This window comes from Amblyomma americanum, chromosome 10 (genome assembly GCF_052857255.1).
Source record: "Amblyomma americanum isolate KBUSLIRL-KWMA chromosome 10, ASM5285725v1, whole genome shotgun sequence".
NCBI classification, from domain to species: domain Eukaryota; kingdom Metazoa; phylum Arthropoda; class Arachnida; order Ixodida; family Ixodidae; genus Amblyomma; species Amblyomma americanum.
In genome coordinates, this window is record NC_135506.1 from 33626450 (window position 1) to 33646720 (window position 20271).

Consider the following 20271-nt stretch of genomic DNA (forward strand, 5'->3'; position numbering starts at 1 on the left):
GCACGCACCCGCACCGCTTACAATGATTGGCCAAATGACCGCCCCCCGCCAATGAATCTACCAGCGTGCTGTGCTCTCGTAGCCGCTCGTTCAGGCACCGTCCAGACTGCCCCACGTAGCATCTACCGCAGGAGAGGGGTATGCGGTAGACGATGCCAGTAGTGCAAGGCACAAACTTGCATACGTGTTTTGTGGTGCAGACCGGTTTCCTTTCTTCATTGACCGCTTTGCACATGCGCACCAGCTTTTCGGGGGCAGTGAACATCACGTCCACACCGCACCTCTCTCCAACTTTCTTCAGCCGGTGCGATAACTGGTGCACGTACGGAATAGCGGTACGCCTCAGCCTCCTGCAGCTAGTTTCCGCTGCCACGCCAGGGCGGCCACCTGCCCTGATTTCTTTCAGGAGGCACTGCGCTACAGCCGTCACGGTATCCATAGGAAAACCGGCGTTCTGCAACCGGTGCACTTGCGTCTGCAAACTGATTTCAATTTTATGCTGGCAAGACTTCTCGAGAGCACCACGCAGGCAATTTTTTGCAATGCCCCGTTTTACCAATTTCGAATGAGCCGAATTGTACGCTAAAATTTCCTTTTTTGTGCGTGGCTGGTACGACCAGCAGATGTGCCCCGTGCCAAAGAACAAACAAATCTCGAGGAATTGGAGACACCCGTTGATCGGAACTTCATGCGTGAATCTCAGCTTGACAGAACATTCACCGAAAATATCTAAAACACTTTTTACAACCTGTGGTTTGTCACTCTCGTTCTCAACATTCACAAACACAATAAAATCATCCACATATCTAAAACACCTCACTACACCTTTTTCCTTTTTCATGCACGCTGCAACGCGTTTGTCAAATTGACCTAAAAATATTTCGCTAAGTATTGGAGCTATGCATGAGCCTATGCAAATACCGTCTTTTTGCACGAACAACTTGTCGTTAAAACAAATGAAGGTGGATGAGAGGTAACACTTAACTAACGCTACAAAGTCATTTACAGAAACCCCGCTGCTATTTTGGAACTTAACAGCCCCCCAGCTTTCAATTCGCTCTTTTACTGCGTCTAGTAACTCTATTTGGGGAATGGAATAAAAGAGCTCCTCAATATCTACTGAAAAGGCGAAATTAGCTCCTGAAGCACCACCTTGCTCACCCAAAAATTCAATTACATCCTTTGAGTTACTCACACGAAAAGGGTCTTCTACATCTAGCTGGCTAAGGTGCTTTTGAAGGTATTTTGATACCAGGCCTTGCCATGCTTCATTCTCGGATACAATCGCTCTGAGTGGCATGCCTTCTTTGTGGGTTTTGGCGGAAAAAAATACGTTCAGACCCAGCGTCTTCGCTGTTTTTACAGACTGATATAGTCCTGTCAAATTGAGCCGTTCACAACATTTTTAATGCCTCTGCTTTTACTTTTCTGCCAGATATTTTCAGGGGAATAAAATTCTTGTCAATAGCTTGCTTAGCCTTTTCAAGATACATCGTTTTGGGCAACACGACGAATCCACCCTCTTTATCAGCGGTCAGCAAAGAAAGGTTATTATTCTTGAGGTAATGGATTGTATTGCTCACCGCTAGCGTTGCCCCACGCGAACACGGCTTTCTACTCGACAAGCAGTCAACACCTTCGGAAATACATCTAGCCTTGTCTTCCACGTCTGCACATTGCCCTACTTTTCTAACCATAGTAATGAGTCCGAGAGGTGTTTCGTTAACCTCATTACAAAATTTAGGCCCGCAGCTCAAAACCTTTTGAACTTTATCTGGGAGACCACATTCTGCTAAACACAACACTTTTTTCTTAGGGACATCTTGGGAATCCTCTTTTGCTTTTTTCCAAGCACACAATGATGGCAGGCCACAAGACCAAAGAAACTCGGTAACATTCGCTGCCTCTCTGGCCCAAGTCCTGATAAAGGCATCACAGGTTACCTGGCAGCTTGTCCTGGTCGCAGCATGCACACGTAAGCACAACTGCAAATACCGAATGCTTCTCCAGAGTTCGGCACGGAAGATCTTGGTGATTCTTCTGGTATGTCGTACAGATGCTTGGTAGGGATGGAACAAAGCTTGCACGTCAGGCGGTACCAGTCCATTCTTCAGGGCGAAGGATAGCACTCTTGCACGATAGGTAGTGACTGCTATTAGGTTCACATAAGTAACTGAAGGATCACGACACATAAAAGAAGGAAGCACAGGGCCCGATGTACGAGAAATCAATGCAATCAAGGCGGAAAGCTGGGCTAGTTGGTGTTTCATCATGAATTAAAAGACTAGCGCATATAACAGAGACACAGACAAAGAAGTAGACAGGACGAGCGCTAAACATCAACTGAGTTGTTTACTGAACATAAAGGAACATATAAGCAATTCGGTGGTGCATGCGCACACTGGGTTAACAATACATAGACAATCTAATCAAGGTGTGGCAAACTGTTCTTTAGGTACATTTTTTCTCTGTGAACATCGCTCTGTGAACATTCTCTGTGAACATTCGCTGTGAACATCCATTTCACTGCAGCTGAGTGCTGTGGCCTTAAGACTTTTGACCAAGTCTGTACGTTGATAGTTACGAGCGGTTGCTTCTTCATAAGCACTTGTTGCACATAGGCATTATTTCAAGACGAGTGATTGGCAGTAAGGCCCTTTAGGTCGCAGCTCAGGTCGCAGTCTTCTGTTCTCCTTTCTGTAGACACCGTACACTGTGATGCGACGAACATTTTTACTCATAGTTACAGCGAGGACTATCAGCGCAGCCAGTTCTTTAGGAAGTGTTTTCGCGTGTGACTCCAATGTGCTCAGCCAGGACAGTGCTTCAAACATCGTACTTCGCATCGGGAGACCAGGATGAAAATTTCTGGGCACCCTTGCGTCCCCTCTTTAATTCCTATGCCTTTCTCACAAAGGGCGAAATGTTCATAGTTAAACGTCCATGTAAGAAATATGAGAATAATTAGGACGCTTGCAGAAAGGCACGGGCGTTTTTAAAGGAGCAGCTGCTCGGACACGGTATGGGCATTTGATTCTCACGTGCTTTGCTCTGTCGTTAGCGAGCAATTTGCACTGCATCGGCTTGCTTGCTATACTGAACACAAATCGGGCGTTCGATAAGACCGTCGTCTTTCCGTCGCTCAACTCTAATAATAATAATAATAATAATAATAATAATAATAATAATAATAATAATAATAATAATAATAATAATAATAAAGCCGCGGTGGTTATGGCGCTCGGCTACCGGCCCGAAAGACACGGGTTCGATCCCGGCCGCGGCGGTCGAATTTCAATGGAGGCGAAATTCTTGAGGCCCGTGTGCTGTGCGATGTCAGTGCACGTTAAAGAACCCCAGGTGGTCGAAATTTCCGGAGCCCTTCACTACGGCGTCTCTCATAGCCTGAGTCGCTTTGGGACGTTAAACCCCCCCAAACCAAACCAATAATAATAATAATAATAATAACAATAATTGGTTTTGGGGAAAGGAAATGGCGCAGTATCTGTCTCATATATCGTTGGACACCTGAACCGCGCCGTAAGGGAATGGATAAGGGAGGGAGTGAAAGAAGAAAGGAAGAAGAGGTGCCGTAGTGGAGGGCTCCGGAATAATTTCGACCACCTGGGGATTTTTAACGTGCAGTGACATCGCACAGCACACGGGCGCCTTAGCGTTTTGCCTCCATAAAAACGCAGCCGCCGCGGTCGGGTTCGAACCCGGGAACTCCGGATCATTAGCCGAGCGCCCTAACCACTGAGCCGCCGCGGCGGGTAACTAAACTCTACATGGACATACTAATAATGGGATTATCTATGGAAATGGCTCAGTAGTGGAACAGAGAGCATTTTACCGCTCAAGAGAAGACCGAATCAGATATTTCTGCCGTTGTTGCTGAAGAAAGGCACGCCGGAGTGAAATTTATTCTGCTATTAGTAGCGTTCTCTTTGTTTATACTTTAGAACGGCGTTCATGGTGGTATCAACATACTTTTACCGGTCGCGGGCACGTGAGATCCACAGGTTGGCGCAGAGAGACGCACGCAGCTTCCGCTCGAAAACTTTCTCGCCGTACAAACTGCGCAGAAATAAGGCTTACAGCACTATGCTGATCAATGCAGCAAAACAAAATGCAACAATAGCGATATGTTGCTGCCTTTACTCTCTTTCTTTTTGTTAGTATTCGTGTCTTTCTGCGCAGTTCTTTTTCATTGAACATGGACCCCCCCAACTATGCCGAGACTTATTTCTCGCTGTCCAACGAAGTTACTGCCCTAAGAAGCAACTTGGAGGCGCCCGAGAGATATCCGAAACTGGCTTCGCGATGCCTGCGGAGGCACCTTTTTCAGTTCTCGTTAAAATCGCATAAAAGCAGCATTTGTGCTCCTTGCCACTGCGCATAGTGGGGAAGCGGGCCGTGTGCAGTACGGGACGTGCTCGGCACATCATCTTTATTCCTCCTCCGCCCCCGTTTATTGTGTTGGGCCACAGGGTTGGTAAGTGCGCCACATGAAAGTGCTCTGCTCGCGTTTCTTGCCTATTTCAGCTCTATTTTTCGTTTGGAGTGCACGCAATTAAGTTTTTCCTACTTCTCTGCGGAAACTTCCGCGAGTGTTTTGGAGCGTCCGTGCGGGTTTTTATTTAGCGCAGTTTTTTTTCCTTTTTGCCTGGCTACTCCTAACGAACTCTATATTTGGATTGAGTCTGTGTGCTGCATCTCCCTTAAAAAATTTCTTTAGAGTCTATAGACTGTTCATAGATCTCTGTCTGTAAAGTCTGTAGACTCTCTATAGACAAATCCTATAAAGCATTTTATAGGCAATACAAATCCCAGAGACAGTCTATAGACAATCGATAGAGTTATGGCCACACACTTTTTGTGGAATTTTGTCTATAGACAGTCTACAGACTATGAATAGACAAGAAGAAATATCTATAGGAATGCAATAGTCTCTACAAGAAATCTATAGACTCGCTATGGACCATTTTTGTAAGGGTCTTGATTACTCTCTTTATGTTTTCTTTCGTAAGAAAACACGCAAACGGGGTAGCTTCATTGTCGTTGTTTGTGTAGTCAAACGCGTATGCTATCTCGTCACATGTTCTCAACATTTTTCCGCAAAGGCAATTGCCGTGCTCACGTGACTATTGTTCTTGTTCTTGTCTTTTGTGTAGTTCATGGGCGTCGTCGTGCTGGGATACATGCTTTGGGTCCTGGCCACAACGGAGAACAAGAGGTTCCTGGACGGCGTCCTGGTGAGTTGATGTGTGATCGCTTTGCGATTTAATTATTGAATTCTCCTCTTTTTTTTTCTTTCAGATATTCACCTATGTTCATTTGGGAGTTGGAGGAGCGTGGTTCCTGACAGGTGCGTAAGCTCTGCGCTAATGACTAAATCATCAACCGTTAAACAAAATGTGCCGCGTAGTGTGTGTTAAACGCAACATAGGCATCAGGTGCGCAACGAGATGTAATGAAACCAATGGATTGTTGTCGCTAGCCTAGCGATAACTGCTTTTGTCTGAAATGATTAACACGAAGCTTTAACAGCAGCACATCAGCGAACTTCCATCGCAGAGGAACGGATATTAGAATTTTACACCTTATCGGGAAGAAATATTACAGTAACATTTTTCTTTCATTAAAATTTTCTTCGATCTTGAACACGGACAGAACTAGGGTTCAATAACCTTTTGTGCTGTGTAGAATGTGTCAAAGAAACGAAATACCTGCACAAGGCTTCTAAGCAGCAGAAATAAGGCCTTGAGAATTAACTCGAATACTTACATTTTTGCTTGCTTTTGTAAGAGGACTGCGCTAGTTTGTTTAATCTGCATGAGTGGAATGTGTATGGACAAGTACGCTTGAATGTTCGGAATGCTTTTTCCTGCAGACGTCGTTCCTACTTGTTCTATACGAAAAGCTGCCGACATTACCAAAAAAAAAAAACAAGCATTTTATTCTACTTTTGCTATTGACTAAGATAAGTCCTGTTTATTCTGGGATATTTCTTTCGGCATTCACAATGTTTGAAAGTATTTATCATAGCCTCGCTCTAAAGCATCTGCTCAGTGTAATAAGCATAGCCTCCGCTTTTACATGCAGGAATGTGTGGATGGATAGGCTCTTACAAGAAGGGAGGTCTCGGCATGAAACTGGTGAGTACATACGCGCTGATGCTGTGCAGCGCGAATTCACTAGTATAATAATGGAGGCGAAAGAAAATTGTGATCTTTTTTTGCTTCCTTCCTTGCGATCGCTTTCCAGTTCCTCTTCCTGGCCGTCTTCATGGTGGCGGCAGAAATAGGCGGCATCGTGGCGCTCAGCATACTCAAGATAAAGGTGACGCAATGCGCAATTCTTCATTTCTGTTTTTACCCGCCGCGGTGGCTCAGTGGTTAGGGCGCTCGGCTACTGATCCGGATTTCCCGGGTTCGAACCCGACCGCGGCGGCTGCGTTTTTATGGAGGAAAAACGCTAAGGCGCCCGTGTGCTGTGCGATGTCGGTGCACGTTAAAGATCCCCAGGTGGTCGAAATTATTCCGGAGCCATCCACTACGGCATCTCTTTCTTCCTCTCTTCTTTCACTCCCTCCTTTATCCCTTCCCTTACGGCGCGGTTCAGGTGTCCAACGATATGTGAGACAGATACTGCGCCATTTCTTTCCCCCCCCCCCAAAAAAAAAAACAATTATTGTTATTATCATTTCTGTTGCCTCAATGAGTTTCATCGACTCACAAAACGCGGTTACCCTCTAAAAATATATGCATAGTGCGCATTGTGTTGTTTTGTTGCATGACTGCGAAAACAGCTGGATTCAATTAGCTTGCTAATTCAGTGAATAGATATCCATGTCAAAGAGCTTCTCCGGTCTGTCGTTTATTGGACAGATTAACAGTTTCTTGCCATATTCACGTACAGTCTCTACCGCATATATTCTTGCCGCTCCCTGAGGTAAACAGAGTTCTTGCCAACGGTTGCATCATCGGACCGCGATGGAATTCATCAAGCTCATAAGAATTCAATCATACTAAATGGGAAGCTATCCGTGAAAACCTGTGCATAATACTGATAAACCTGTTGAACGAGAAATTATATTTTGCTGCCTCCCATCACTTCTAGGAACTATCGTAAGTTTTTAGAAGCAGCTAAGAAGGTATCTTGTGTCGACAGCAGTTTCTAGAACCAATAAGGAGCACATGTATTGTATATGCTAGCTTCCAAAGGTAGCCACATGTGGCAGCATAATGTCGAAGTAGCTACTTGCAGATGATTTGATCAAACAGTTGTGACCCTAAAAGTCTTTTAGAGTGATGAAAGCTTTGCTCCTTACTCTACCGTCTGACACGTCAGAAATGCAACGGCCATTCCACGATTATCTTTCGTGAGAGCTCCGGCTTTCGACGAAGACCGGCCAGTGCATCAAGCGTAGAAATGTTCGTCGAATCACTATGGTTGTTTTGCTTTCACCCGACAGATGGTGGACATCTTAAAATCGGGCTGGATAGAAGTGAACGAGCCAACAAAAAACTTCATCCAGGATAGGGTAAGAGGGACCTCCTTTATTGTAATTTTAGATACTTGGCTGCGTTTTCTGCTTCTTAGACTATTTTAAGGTTAGAGAAAGAGACAGAAACAACTCTATTATGACACAGCACTAAGCCTCGAGAATATCCTGTTCCAGGGTCACCAAAGCCAACTGGGTACCGCAGCGGTGACCGAGTGGTTGAGCATCCGCCTCGTATGCGGGAGGTGCGGGGTTCGATCCCCAGTGCCGCCGGGTAACCACCGGTGGTACAATGGGTACAAGCTTTCCCCAGCCTGGTGCTCGGCTTCTTTAGGGTGAAATGCTTGGGAAATGGGTCTTTGACCCCACCTTGGGTAATCGAAAATACCTTTTACCACGGCGCTCTTTGGCCACAGTTGCCCTTGCGCCATAAAAATCCATCACCATCAAAGCCAGCTGGTTCTTTAGCTAGTCCATGGTTAGCCAGGTCCGCCACATTGAGGTTTGCTGATGTCGGGACCAATAGTATCATTGGTAAGGGCTCCTGCAAGCTTCGGCTTATTTTATTGCCTGCGCTGTCGAAGACATGCAGAATCGACTGTGTAGTAACACTTACAAGCGCGTTTCAGTTTTAAGAGAATGTTGTGAGAGAATAGAAATGATTTTTCTTTTGTGTTTCCAGCTGGACTGCTGTGGCTTTAGCGGCCCAAAGGAGTTCGCTTCCACAAACAGCCACATAGACGAAACCTGCTACCGGTTAGTAGGAGAGACGGAGGATGTCTCCATCAAGGAAATTCGCCGGATCAAAAGGGTAAGCGTTTGAACGTTCTATTTATTTTTCTTCGTCGTCATAACCTGCCGCTTGTTTAAAACCTTTTTGTTGAAGAAGCATCGCTCTGTTTAAGTAGAGAAATCTCAGCGTAACAGGCACGGGACAGAGCGCAACAAGTGAAGACGTTCACGTGCGCTCCTACCAACCGTTTATTGAGGAGTACGAGAAGAAAAAGTCTGCGCATGCGCTGTGCAAGCACTTGGCAGCAGTGAGCCAAATGCGTGTCACGCAAGCCCGCTATCGACTCAGCGCATTTAAAAAAATTAATTTTGCCGAAGGCAAGTTTACAAGTGGGCAGCTTATGAAGTGAGATGGTTGTTTTTTTTTTTACGTAGTAAACTTCTTCTATAAAGACCTGGACCTTATAGTTAGCGTTCCTGCCAAGTAAGTTAATTATCTAAAGCCAAACAAAAGTGCCTGCTTGTACTAACAACGAAGTTACCATCGATTTAAATAACCTAGAGGTTCTGCTGATTCAAACTCAACGAACACTTGTCATAGCAACGACAATTCATTCGAACAACCGCTCAATGCGAAGCCTCCATTCGTAACTCGCACATGGCTTCACCGCTTGCATAGAGCACGTATTATGCATCACATATAACCATCAATTCAATTCATTTTTATTTTACCAGAAGTTTGGAAGGATATCGGGGCTAAAAGCTGTGAATTACAGCTTGACATAGCCCAGAAAACCTCTACAAGACAGTGCCGACATAGTTATTAACAATTGGTAAGAGAAACAATGGATAGATCTAGAATAGCAGATCTATACAATAATAAATTTGAGTAGTATTCAAAACACAAACAAGCTTAATTTCCAAATATCAGAAATAACCCAATAATATATCATACATACATATTTGAGTAAAACTGTAGATTTGTGCAATCATAACTGAAATCAAGATAGCATACAAGTACGAGAAATAATAGGTCAGCGAAGCAAACATGTATCAAAAACGCGACTACTTATAGTTTGGAAAAGGATTCTTGAAGCTGTTTAAATGAAATTATCTTGGAATATTGAGGCTGATTTAGTATTTGTGGGAGGTTGTGCTGCAATGACTGAAATTTGTAGATTGTGCGGAATATGCCATAATTCAGTACTACGAGTAGGTATAACTGTCTTTTTTGTTATCCTTTGTTATCGCTTAATCGAATGCTTTGTTTGATATCCTTTCCAACATTTACGACAGATGCCAACTGTACACGTGGGTCTACACCCAGACGAAGCGTTTTGAACTAGCTGCTGAACAAAAACTTAGAAAACAGTTGAAATGCCCCACACAGATTATCTTCGTCTCTGGCTAAGCTTTTCATGGCCCATCTTGAATTGAGACTTTCGAAGACCATACGAAAATGCCAGGCATTTCCCACGGCGACCAGACTTCTACAGGGACGAAACGGCCTTCTCAAAACGGTGCCCACGATAGAATCTGCTTGAGACGCGTCCTCCTTTCGTTCAATTTGCTTTTTTTTTTTCAAACCCACAGGCAACCGGTCAGAGCCAGCGAAAAGACCGTCGGGTCTCTGGGAGACACGGCGATGCAGAAAAAAACAACAACAAAACTAGTGACACCAGTGGGCAGTCAAGCAGACAGGAGCGTGCGCGTGGAAAAAGAAAAACTAGAACAATGAAACGCCGCCACCCTTTGCAATGGAGCGCTCGGGCGAAGCCTCCCACACAGAGCCATTAGAGGCTTGTCTTGTGTGCCCTTCTACAGACTAGCCAGCTCCCAGGATGGTATGCTCCAGATGTCCACCGCTTTGGAAAGGACAAATGCTCTACTACGATGACCGCCTCGGGATCACTACCAGTTCTGCTTCGCTGGCCAAGGTTTCGATTTGCAGTTCGAAAGGGCTATTTTTTGCATAGCGGAGCTTCTCGGTGAACGACAGGCGGTGTCAACGGTCAGTGCTGTCTGTGCTTCTTCAGCAAGGTTCATTCAGCAACCAGTGCCGCTTGACTGCTCAGATTGAAAGCGAGCAAGTTTAAAATAAATGTGACAGCTATGAGAGTTTATATTGCGCCACGGACGGTGACACTGGAATTACACAATGAACATTATTATGACGCCGGTGCGATATATTAAACACGACGCATAAAACAACTCACTCTGCAACAAACTCAGAAAGTAAAGAATAAGGGGGAAAAACGCACCTCTTTAAGGTTAAAATATTCGTTAAAACATTTTGGACTATGTTGGTGTTCGCTTGCTAAAATCATTTTCTTAGCGGTTTAAAAACATATATACAGGAACGTCTACGACAGACACCGACAAACAAGGTTAATAATATTAATAATTGGCTTTTGGGGAAAGGAATTGGCGCAGTATCTGTCTCATATATCGTTGGACACCTGAACCGCGCCGTATGGGAAGGGATAAGGGAGGGAGTGAAAGAAGAAAGGAAGAAATAGGTGCCGTAGTGGAGAGCTCCGGAATAATTTCGACCACCTGGGGATCTTTAACGTGCACTGACATCGCACAGCACACGGGCGCCTTAGCGTTTTTCCTCCATAAAAACGCGGCCGCCGCGGTCGGGTTCGAACCCGGGAACTCCGGCTCAGTAGTCGAGCGCCCTAACCACTGAGCCACCGCGGCGAGTAACAAGGTTACCGCTGCAGTGCGTTTCACCAGTGTCTAATGCATCGTCTTTTTCAGCTTTGGAAACCGTGATGCCAGACACGGCACACAGTTGGCGGCCATTGTTTTCGTAACTTCTATCGTATAAGTGGCCTGCGTTAACCGTTCGTCAACGATGTACGCAAGTTAGGTTGTACACAAAGGTACCTACGCAGAGGTAGTTCACATAGATAGGTAGAAATCACGCCTGCCCCGTGAGAGAACTAAAAGTTTATGGGAGTCACTTCGTTTTACCTCACAACTTTGGCATCTTTAGACAATGACGCAGCATATATCCTTTATATCACGCTGAAACTCTGTTGCAGAAAGAACGGCAGAGGATTTTTAGTGCGAAAGCTCTACCTCACGAGGTCAAGCCTAACCAAGAGTTTTGTGGCGTCCCTGACCTTGAAGGTGCAGAAATAAAAATTTGAGGGGACACTTAAAGCTCCGCCTTAAGGATATGAAGCGATAACGTTAATGAGTTAACGCACATTCACGCGGAAATGATCATTCTCTACTTTACATTTATACGTCCCTGGGAGTCCTCACACCGTACTCCTTGCGCAATGGCGCAGCGGTTAAGAGATGCGCCACTGCTCTGCGATGGCAGCTGCTGCCATCGCTTTCGAAGAGCAGTTTGAGGTCGCCGAATGTTGGCCGTGTGAATTTGTTTACTGCATGCAGGGGCTGCATATGCTGTGGTTTTCGGCTCATAGTGGAATTTCAGATGCCGGCGCGCTGACCCTAAAAGAAATGCACAGTATTTGTAGATACTCAAGGCCACGTTCAGGTGGACTCTTTTTGGTGCCTTGTGAAATGCATGTTTTCTTCATCTGGTCGTCCGTATTGCTAAATGGCTAGTCTCACATTGTACCTAATTCAGCACTAAGAACAACAGGCCAGATAAACAACCAAGATATATTTTCAGGGGTCATTGAAATATCTACTCCGTTTCGCGATTTCTTCTTGTTGTCCGTTAATTATCGCTTCAACGTTTTGCGTTACCCTGATTGATATACTAGTGTGTTCTGTAAAGATGGCAGAGTACGACTTACTTTCGCTTGTCATTGCACTTGATGGCTTTCCTTTTCTTTCAATTATCACAGGCCGGCTGCAAGGAGAAGCTGGTCGACTTCTTCTACAAGCACAAAATCATTTGGATATCGTCACTCGGGGTCGTCTTATTGCTGCAGGTAACTAGTATGCGCAGTTTGATGCCTGCAGGGGGGCTACATGGCATTGAAGTATTTGACTAGCCCACGATTCTTGGACATTAGTTTTAATCGTGAGGCAACTGTGCAAGCATTGCAAGGTACTCTTGTGGAAATATTGAAGGTAATGGTCCATTGTTCCGATGCGCAGCAAAATCTTTCTTTTAAATTTGTTTTTCCATCGTTTGTATCGATTAGTTAAGACTGCGATAGAAAGCCAATGGGGAACGTTTTTGATGGTAGACGTTAACAGCACGAAACTACAAGCCTGGCGAGGGGAGATCTGCGCATATATTGATTATTATAGTGGGTTCTTACGATGCATGAAAAAAAATTGCCTTCATAAACAACTTCTCGTCGAAAAATGTGGTTGTCGTGAATTTCTGGGTATGGAGATTCGTTGTTCCTTCTCAGATCTACCATAGTTCCTTGCGAATCTTAACGACAACAGCTGACAGCCAGGTCGCCCATGACAGCTTCTTTGGTGTCATTTTTGTGGTCTGCGCCTTCCAGATGCAACGCCTACAACAGAGACTTATACATGGGTCACTCCTGGAGGGGGCGGTTGGAGGGCGTGATCTCGTTTGAACGATGTATTTCTTAAGCTTTTTTTTTTCTTCGAAAATAATGGCGTTCAGCGTGTTTTCGCTATCTCAAGCAAATTCGCCTAGATGGGGGACACGGTTTAGTCAGCCCTCCACCCGTGGTTCCTTGTTGGTAGCCCTACTCTGCTACCGTAGCAGTGTTTGTTTCGATCCCTCGGGTGTACCATAACCGCATCGCTCGCTCTGCGTCTTCTCCTTCTGCCCACAGGTGACAGCCATCCTCCTGTCGGTGTACCTAATCAACGCCAAGAAGCGGGAGCTGCGCGAGAACTCCTTCAGTTCGCTCACCCACCGGTCCTACACCACGGGCTACTGACAGAGGCCCTCGGCGCCGGCGCAGGAGCAAGAGCTGCTCGTCTGGCTCTGAGCAGGCACGTCCTCCGAGGGCTCATCTGGACGCCGGTCGGGCCCCAGTCAAGTCGCGTCAAAAGTCGGGACTCCAACCCACACGCCGTCTCCAAATGGACTTTGGTAAAAAGGTGGAGGAGACGGGACAGTTCTTCGAAATGGTCCGACTTGCAGGCCCTGACACCGGGAAGGTGTAGACTTTTTCCGCAACAACTAAAGGGTGTGCGTTATGTACACTCTAATTTTTTTTACACCCTTAAAGTTGCACGCTCTTTTCCCAGTGCTGACGACCTTTTAGGGTATTCACAATAGAGCTGTGCACGGGCCGCAATTCTGAGCCCGCGCCCGGCCCGGGCCCTACACTACCACGGGCGGCCCGGCCCGGCCCGACGCTATAGAAGCCTGAGTTCATCCGGCCCGGCAGGGCTCGGCCTTAGGCCGGGTCAAGGCCCGGCCCGGGCCCGGCCCGACCTGCAATAAAGCGACGCCGACACATAAACACAGAAACAATATCAGGAAAATCAGTTTATTTAAATGACCTTATAATGTTGAACTCTTGCATTCAGTATGACAAAATCGGGAATATATACAGATGCAGCGCAATATATATACAGCATACTTTCGCATAAGGTACGCAGTCGAGATCGGGGAGCCCAACCGGCCCGTCCGAGATATAGAAAGCCTGGCCCGGGCCCGGCACAAGCCCGAGTGAGAGGATCTCCAAATGGCCCGAGCCCGGCCCGCGGGCCGGGCCGGGTCCGGGCTTTTGGGCCGGCCTGAGCACAGCTGATTCACAGTCACGTGAAAGGGTGCAATAAGAGAGTAATACTCATCGGCATCTACCCAATCGCAGCCACACGGCTACAAAGGAAAGCTACACAGATTTCCCAGAAACTTCGTAGTTAAAAAAATCGTCCTGGTTCGAGGTTCGAACCCGAGGCCACCGCTGCACCGGAGCAGTCGCTCTACCAACTGAGCTAACCGTGACGGCAAGCTTATGGAAGGACGAGAGCGAATTGATCACTAACCCGAAGTGGGAACAGCGTTGGTCAAATGTTTAGGGGAATCTCCCAACATCCGTTCGTAAGCATCCTTATAGTGTTAGTGTGTTCACGGGGCGCCTTAAAGGTGTTTATGAACACTTAAAAGGTGTTAGCCGTGGGACATTCTTTTACGCCATTTTATACTCTTTAAGAGCGTAAAAAATTTCGCAGTGTACATGAACTCGTGCTCGACGGTTAAAAGTGCCGGCGTTTTCCCAACGGTCTCGGAGAAGCCGTCGTCAATGCCACAGTTTTCAGTGCAATATTAGCGTAGGTAGCGCCCCTCATGCTACGAGTGTCAGCATGTGTTTACATATCTTGAACTGGGATGTTTAGCATGGTTTAGAATCGACGTGTAGCGAGGCCTCCAAGGCGAAATCTATTCAACACTTTGATACCCAGCACATTGCTCACCCAGCCGACCAGGGATCATGAACTAAAGTTTTAGTAGTGAGATCACAAAGATCTCGGGTTCTCTCACAATAATTTTTAACCACTTCTTACATAAAGTATAAGCTGGTTCATAGTCGTATTTCAAAGTATTACTCTCGTGGATGTGTTCTATCTTTTTGTATTAAGCTGTTTCGTTATTAATGGCAATCTCTCCTTTGCACACAGCAGTTACGTCGTGCAAACTACTCAGTATCGAATTTAGCGCCAGTGAACAAAGCAGTATTTCTGTAACTCTCCCAAACAAAGACAGAACACGAGCCTTTCTTTTTGTTTTGCGCACCCCGGCAACTACAGCCAGCAGTAGGGACGCAAACAACACGAGAAACTACAACTTACGTGCCCTGCAGAAACGCTTGCTTCATATGAGTTAGTAGTTCTAGAGTTTTTGTTCACACGTGTTGTCTTTCACGTCGCTAACATGACATTTACCTCATGCATGCATACCTTATAAACAACGAGGTGCATCAGTGTCGTGTTTCATCACGTACATTCGGCTCATCAATTCTGCGGGATTCAGCTACTCCTTTCTTCAGCGCGTGGAAGCGCACCAAAATATTTTAGTGACTTGTGGTTGGTGTAATTTGTGTTAGCGCTAAGAATGAAAAACATCTTGTGAGGAGGCTTGTAAACTCAGCTGTTCAACAGGCAGCAAAAGTTAAGCGTCCGTTCTTGTGAAAGACGTCCCATCGCTGTCTTGCCCATTAACGAAGACCACATCGTGTGCAGTTTGGTGATGGCGGCGAAGGCAGAGTTCCTTTTGTTGCTGCTAGTCAAACTACAGATGGACGCTGAAAGTGAAGGTGCACGCAGGATGTAGTTTTTCTTTTGTCATTGCCTCCTCAATTTTTTGTAGCTTTCATACCTCGGAATGCAGACACGCTGCTACTTCTGGCATGCGTCTTAGCAATATTACATAACAGTGTGCATGCATCCTTTCATCCATCATGTTACTCATTAAACTACTCTGTCGCATTTTTGTTTCATCGGTAAAGATTTAACAACAATACCTCAGACACTTAACTCAGGACAGCCTGACTCTCTAGTGCTGGAGCACAGACGCGTATGCACTTGACGATGGCTGTCATCATTTCGCCATTGTTTCTTCCAGCTTACTATTAATACTAGCTTATATATAGCGCATTAATGTCCCACTAGATGCGCGTACATGCAGTGCTTGTAATAATCTGAGTATTAAGTTACGCGCCTCAGTGTCACGAGTTTTCGATTGCCACACCCTATGTTTGGAAGTTCTCATCATGTGCTCACGGCATAGTCGACCAGAGTGCGCCGACAAGCTCGGCATCTCACTTCATCATTGTGCTGCTCACCAAAGATGCAACCCTGCTCGGCTGACAACTATATGACTCTATAAAGTCTATGGCGTTGTTGTGTATGTGTAGAGTAACATAAAGAGCGCGGGGTCACATGTTGAATGGTTATTCTCCAGAAATATTTCCGCATAGCCTTATGCAGAATCCTTATTGTTAACCTCTGAGCCTCGCGGCAAGGCTGTTTTCAGTGTTGTTCGGTGACAAATCTTTACTGACGCCCGTTGGACCATAGGCAAATGTTAACTATCGTGGTTTGGTTTTGTAATGTAAACAAATTTGACTATACTTAAGCGCGCAATCATCGTCGTATAGTTTTCTTCGTTATCACCTCGATCACAACACCAAGTAACAGGTAGTAGTTTTTATAGGCAGCTTAGCAGTACTTCTTGCCGGGCTAGTTGGTCCATGCCTTTGAATAGGATCAAACTGTGCGAATATATGAGACAAACACAGGACACGAGGCTGACCGGACATGCAGCTTTCATAGGCACGCTGTTCCATTGCCCTGAAATGACGAATTCATACTGCCCAATATATTTACTACGTTTAGGTAATAGCTTCTGAAATCATCATCATTCTCATCTTTTATATCATGCTTGAAAGCAAGGCAGCACAGGATTAGTAGCTGCATGAAGTCAGTGTCTAGCGGCGTGTCATGACAGCTACACCTGGAATGGTTTCGTGCTCTATTCATTAAAGTTTACTTGGTCGGACGTGTATACGTAAATAAAGTTCGTCCGACGTCTGTTTTACCCGTGTTCTTGTCTGCTATGCTGCTAGCGTAACCAAGCTCAGTAAACTGCGAAAATAAACACCAAATAAGTTTTCTAAGATGTTCGCGGCTACAACCGCGTCGCAGTGTCAACTTGCGTAAAGCACGTTTCGTTTGGTCTTGGCTGTTCCACGCTCTTCTGTGCTTATCTGAGGACAAATGGGCTCAGTCCATAGCTACATGGCGCCGTACGCTTTGAGTATTACCATCCTGTTGTCTCCAGGCTGTTGTCGTCGTCCTCGTCGTTGTCCTTGCGCACTGAGTGCAACGCGTCATCCACAACGTCTTTCCAAAACTGTCGTTCCCTGTCGTCCGCGCACTGGTTGTGTGAAGAAAGACAGAACGTTTTAGTGCACAGCGAAACTGCTCTGTTAGTACACTCTAAACAGAACGGAGTAAAAAGGGAATATGCTGACCTCTAGCACACTCCATTTCATAAAAGAGTGTGCGCTAGAAGACAGCTTACTCTCCTTTTACTCCCATATGGGCGTATTAGTGTTTAGAGTGTAGTCAGCCTATTGTCCCTCGTGCCTCAAAATTTCCGTGCCCTTGTGTGTATCGTTTCTGTTCCGTGCATTACCGTTCTCATCAGTTGGTGTCTTAACCGCATCGTGAAGGATTAACGCTGAAATTGGTTATCGCGCCTTTTTTTTTTTTGTCTATTCATGAAGCAGCTGAGGTTGCGTGCGAGTTGCGATGTCCTCTGAATGAGCCATCGCAAAAGCAACGAAGCGCTCAATAGGAGCTTACTTTCAGCGCTTGTGTGTGCTAAAGGCTAGCACCTAAGGAATCGGAAAACTGTCATATTTGACAGGCCCACCGTTGCACCAGGCTGCCTTGTGTTGCAAACTGAACTGACTGCCATGATATAGAGCGACGCGAGACATGGCAGTGATTGTTATGGCTCATTTAGAGCTGACTACCAGCTGGTACCGGTTGATGTCTTCTTGTCTTTTTCGATGTTGGTTCACGCTTTTTTAAGATGAAGAGGCCAACCGTTGGAGACGGTTCTCGGAAGAAAGTATTAAGAGTAGATTCTGGAGAATTAGGAGCGGAATGTAGTCAGTTGTGCCTTCATTACTGAGGGGGAAAGCCTTGGCGCTGCTGTTAAGGCGAAAGCAAAACCAAAGACAATCCTGACAACGCAGTTTGAACCTGTTATTAGAAAGTCGGAGCCTGTGCTGGAACCTTTCAACCAATGCATAGTTGCCTCATTTGTATACGTATATTGCGCCGAAAATAGTATTCTATATTTCGCTACCACTTGTCATTAGCAAAAGAATTTTAGTTGGTATTTTAAGGAATTCATATATCTTTCAATAGCCTGTCCCTGGACATGTACCTGGTATCAGTGCAGAGTGCGTTAAGGTGTTTCGCTGAGTAAAAAAAGTTTTAATCTTAGAGTATTCCGTAGATAGTCTTCTTGTTGTGTACCTCACTATGTACCCTTATACCTCACTGTATGTCATGTGCACCATGTTGTCATGTGGTCTATGTCTCATGACGCTCTGAACAAATGACTGACTCAGCGTTTCCTTATTCACATCCTGAAAACTAAATAGAGCGTGAATTAGCGCGTTTCGTTTTATTGTACAGCTTCACATTGCATTCAACAATAAACTTGTGATACAGAAATAAAGGCAAAATGTGTGATATTTTTTTCGTAAAACTGCACGAAGCATTCCAGATTCGCTGAGGAAAGCATAAAAAATATGTCAGTGCTTGCTGATGCACTAAGGTCTGTAGCTTTTCTACGTCTTATTCCTGCATCTGCAGCAATAATTACATCCGGCTTTAAATCCGCATTCAGCGCTCACTGCATAGCAAAGATTCTGAAGCTAATGTTGGTAATGGGCTGTCGGCATTCATCGAAGCTGAAAAATGCAGACCTCAGGCTGGTCTAAAAGGACAAATAAAAAATAATGATAGAGAAAAACCTCAAGGTTTGACAAACCTGTGCGAATTGTTTCCACTTAAGTTTGATAAGGCAATATTTTCAGATCTGTTAAGGTATAAATTGAGATAATGATAGCTCACGCCCTGTTGTATCCAGCGTAAGCTCAGTGCTCTGAACGAGATGTAAGCAATTGCTGCAGCATTTTGTTCCGTGCAGTCTAGACTGCAGTTGCTTGCGGCGTCAAATGTCATTTTGGGCTAAAAAGTCCAGACGAAAAGTTTCTACTTAAATATAAAGTCTGATCTAAGCTTTGGTTTGAAAAAAAAAAATAACTCTGGTGTTCCCTTCATAAAGTATTTAATTGTAGTCCTAAAGCTACGCCATGGCTGTGAGGCGCGCCGACGCGCCTAAGGCTCCGCGTTTGATTCAACTGACTAATTCTTCACCAGTTCTTTCATCTTGTCTCTATTTGGAGACGTAAGTTCGTTTCTTTTTTGCTATGACCATCAATGTGCAAGTTGCAAAAAAGTCATTCTAATAATCTAAGCAGTTGCAAGTATCTAATAATGTATTTTCCTTTCACGATGCGGAGGTATCCTCAAAACATTGTTTTCTTCAGGAAAATTTTCGTCGCATATATGCACTGCAATTCCCGAGCGAAGCCTGAGTACACGCAAGTGTTTAGATTCTGCTTTCTTCGATTGCTTCCTCCGCTACCAAAAAATGAACTAGTGAAATGCGAACAAAATGCTACTGCCGCTAATGCACCTGCGAGTGGTATTTATGTACAGAAATAAAGTGCCTTGGAAAGTAAATCAATTGCAACACGAAGCCAATAAGAATTGAGAAAAAATTTTGGAGGGGACACTCAAGCTCTGCATTACGAGTATGACACATACCTAATGGGTTAACGCCCATATATGTAGAATTGGGAATTCGCTACTTAACATTCATAGATTCCTGAGAATCCTCATACCACTCCTGGCGCAGTGGTGCAGCAGTTAGGCGATGCGCCAGTGCCCTGCGATGGTAGATGCTGCCACCGATTGTACTTGTGCGATCCAGGTTGCTCCTCCCAGCAACTTTTCGCGACCAATCATTAACTGCAACCTGCCACGGCGCGCAGTTTGCTCATAATCCGGTGGGCAGGTTGTGATGACGCCACTAGATTACGTGGCCTAACTGGCCCAAGTTGCTTTCCAGGGCATTTTTCGGGCATTTTTCGCTCCTGCAGGATCAGCGACGCCAACGTCGGATTTTCAGCTGCACGAGCTCCTTAACGCTATCGCGTTAAAACGTTAATCGAAACCGAAACTGTACCGCGTAATGTATTCTCTCAACAAGCGCTACACCTCGCGCCACAGGCGGGAAACGCGTTCTCGTGCCAGCGAAGCTCACGCGTCGCGCCGAGCCGCGGATGAAGAAGGCGCGGCGGCTCCGCTTCGTCGGGAGTTCCCCTCCTCCCCGCACCCCGCTCCTCTTCTTCCCGCGCTCCCCCAACTTTTCCCCTCTGGAGCCGCCTCCTCCGGCAAAACTCCGCGCAGCCCTTGGGCCCGACTCCGCGAACCGCGCGCCGCAAACTTCGCCGGAACGGAGCATGCGCAGTTGGCTCGCGCGCCACCGGGTCGCTCCGCGAGACAGCGTC

At 45.8% G+C, this 20271-nt stretch overlaps 1 protein-coding gene across 1 annotated transcript in view; it reads left to right on the top strand.

Moving 5' to 3' along the window:
- The window catches only part of LOC144106283 (uncharacterized), a 70976-nt gene extending 53457 nt beyond the window's left edge, over positions 1-17519 (top strand). Inside the window, exons 2-9 of the mRNA XM_077639049.1 lie at positions 5175-5255; positions 5320-5368; positions 6106-6158; positions 6268-6342; positions 7478-7546; positions 8190-8318; positions 12073-12159; positions 12991-17519. Of these exons, the coding sequence (XP_077495175.1) occupies positions 5175-5255; positions 5320-5368; positions 6106-6158; positions 6268-6342; positions 7478-7546; positions 8190-8318; positions 12073-12159; positions 12991-13098 (651 nt within the window). The 3' untranslated portion in view covers positions 13099-17519. The remainder of the gene's footprint in view (positions 1-5174; positions 5256-5319; positions 5369-6105; positions 6159-6267; positions 6343-7477; positions 7547-8189; positions 8319-12072; positions 12160-12990) is intronic.
- The last annotated feature ends 2752 nt before the right edge of the window (positions 17520-20271 follow it).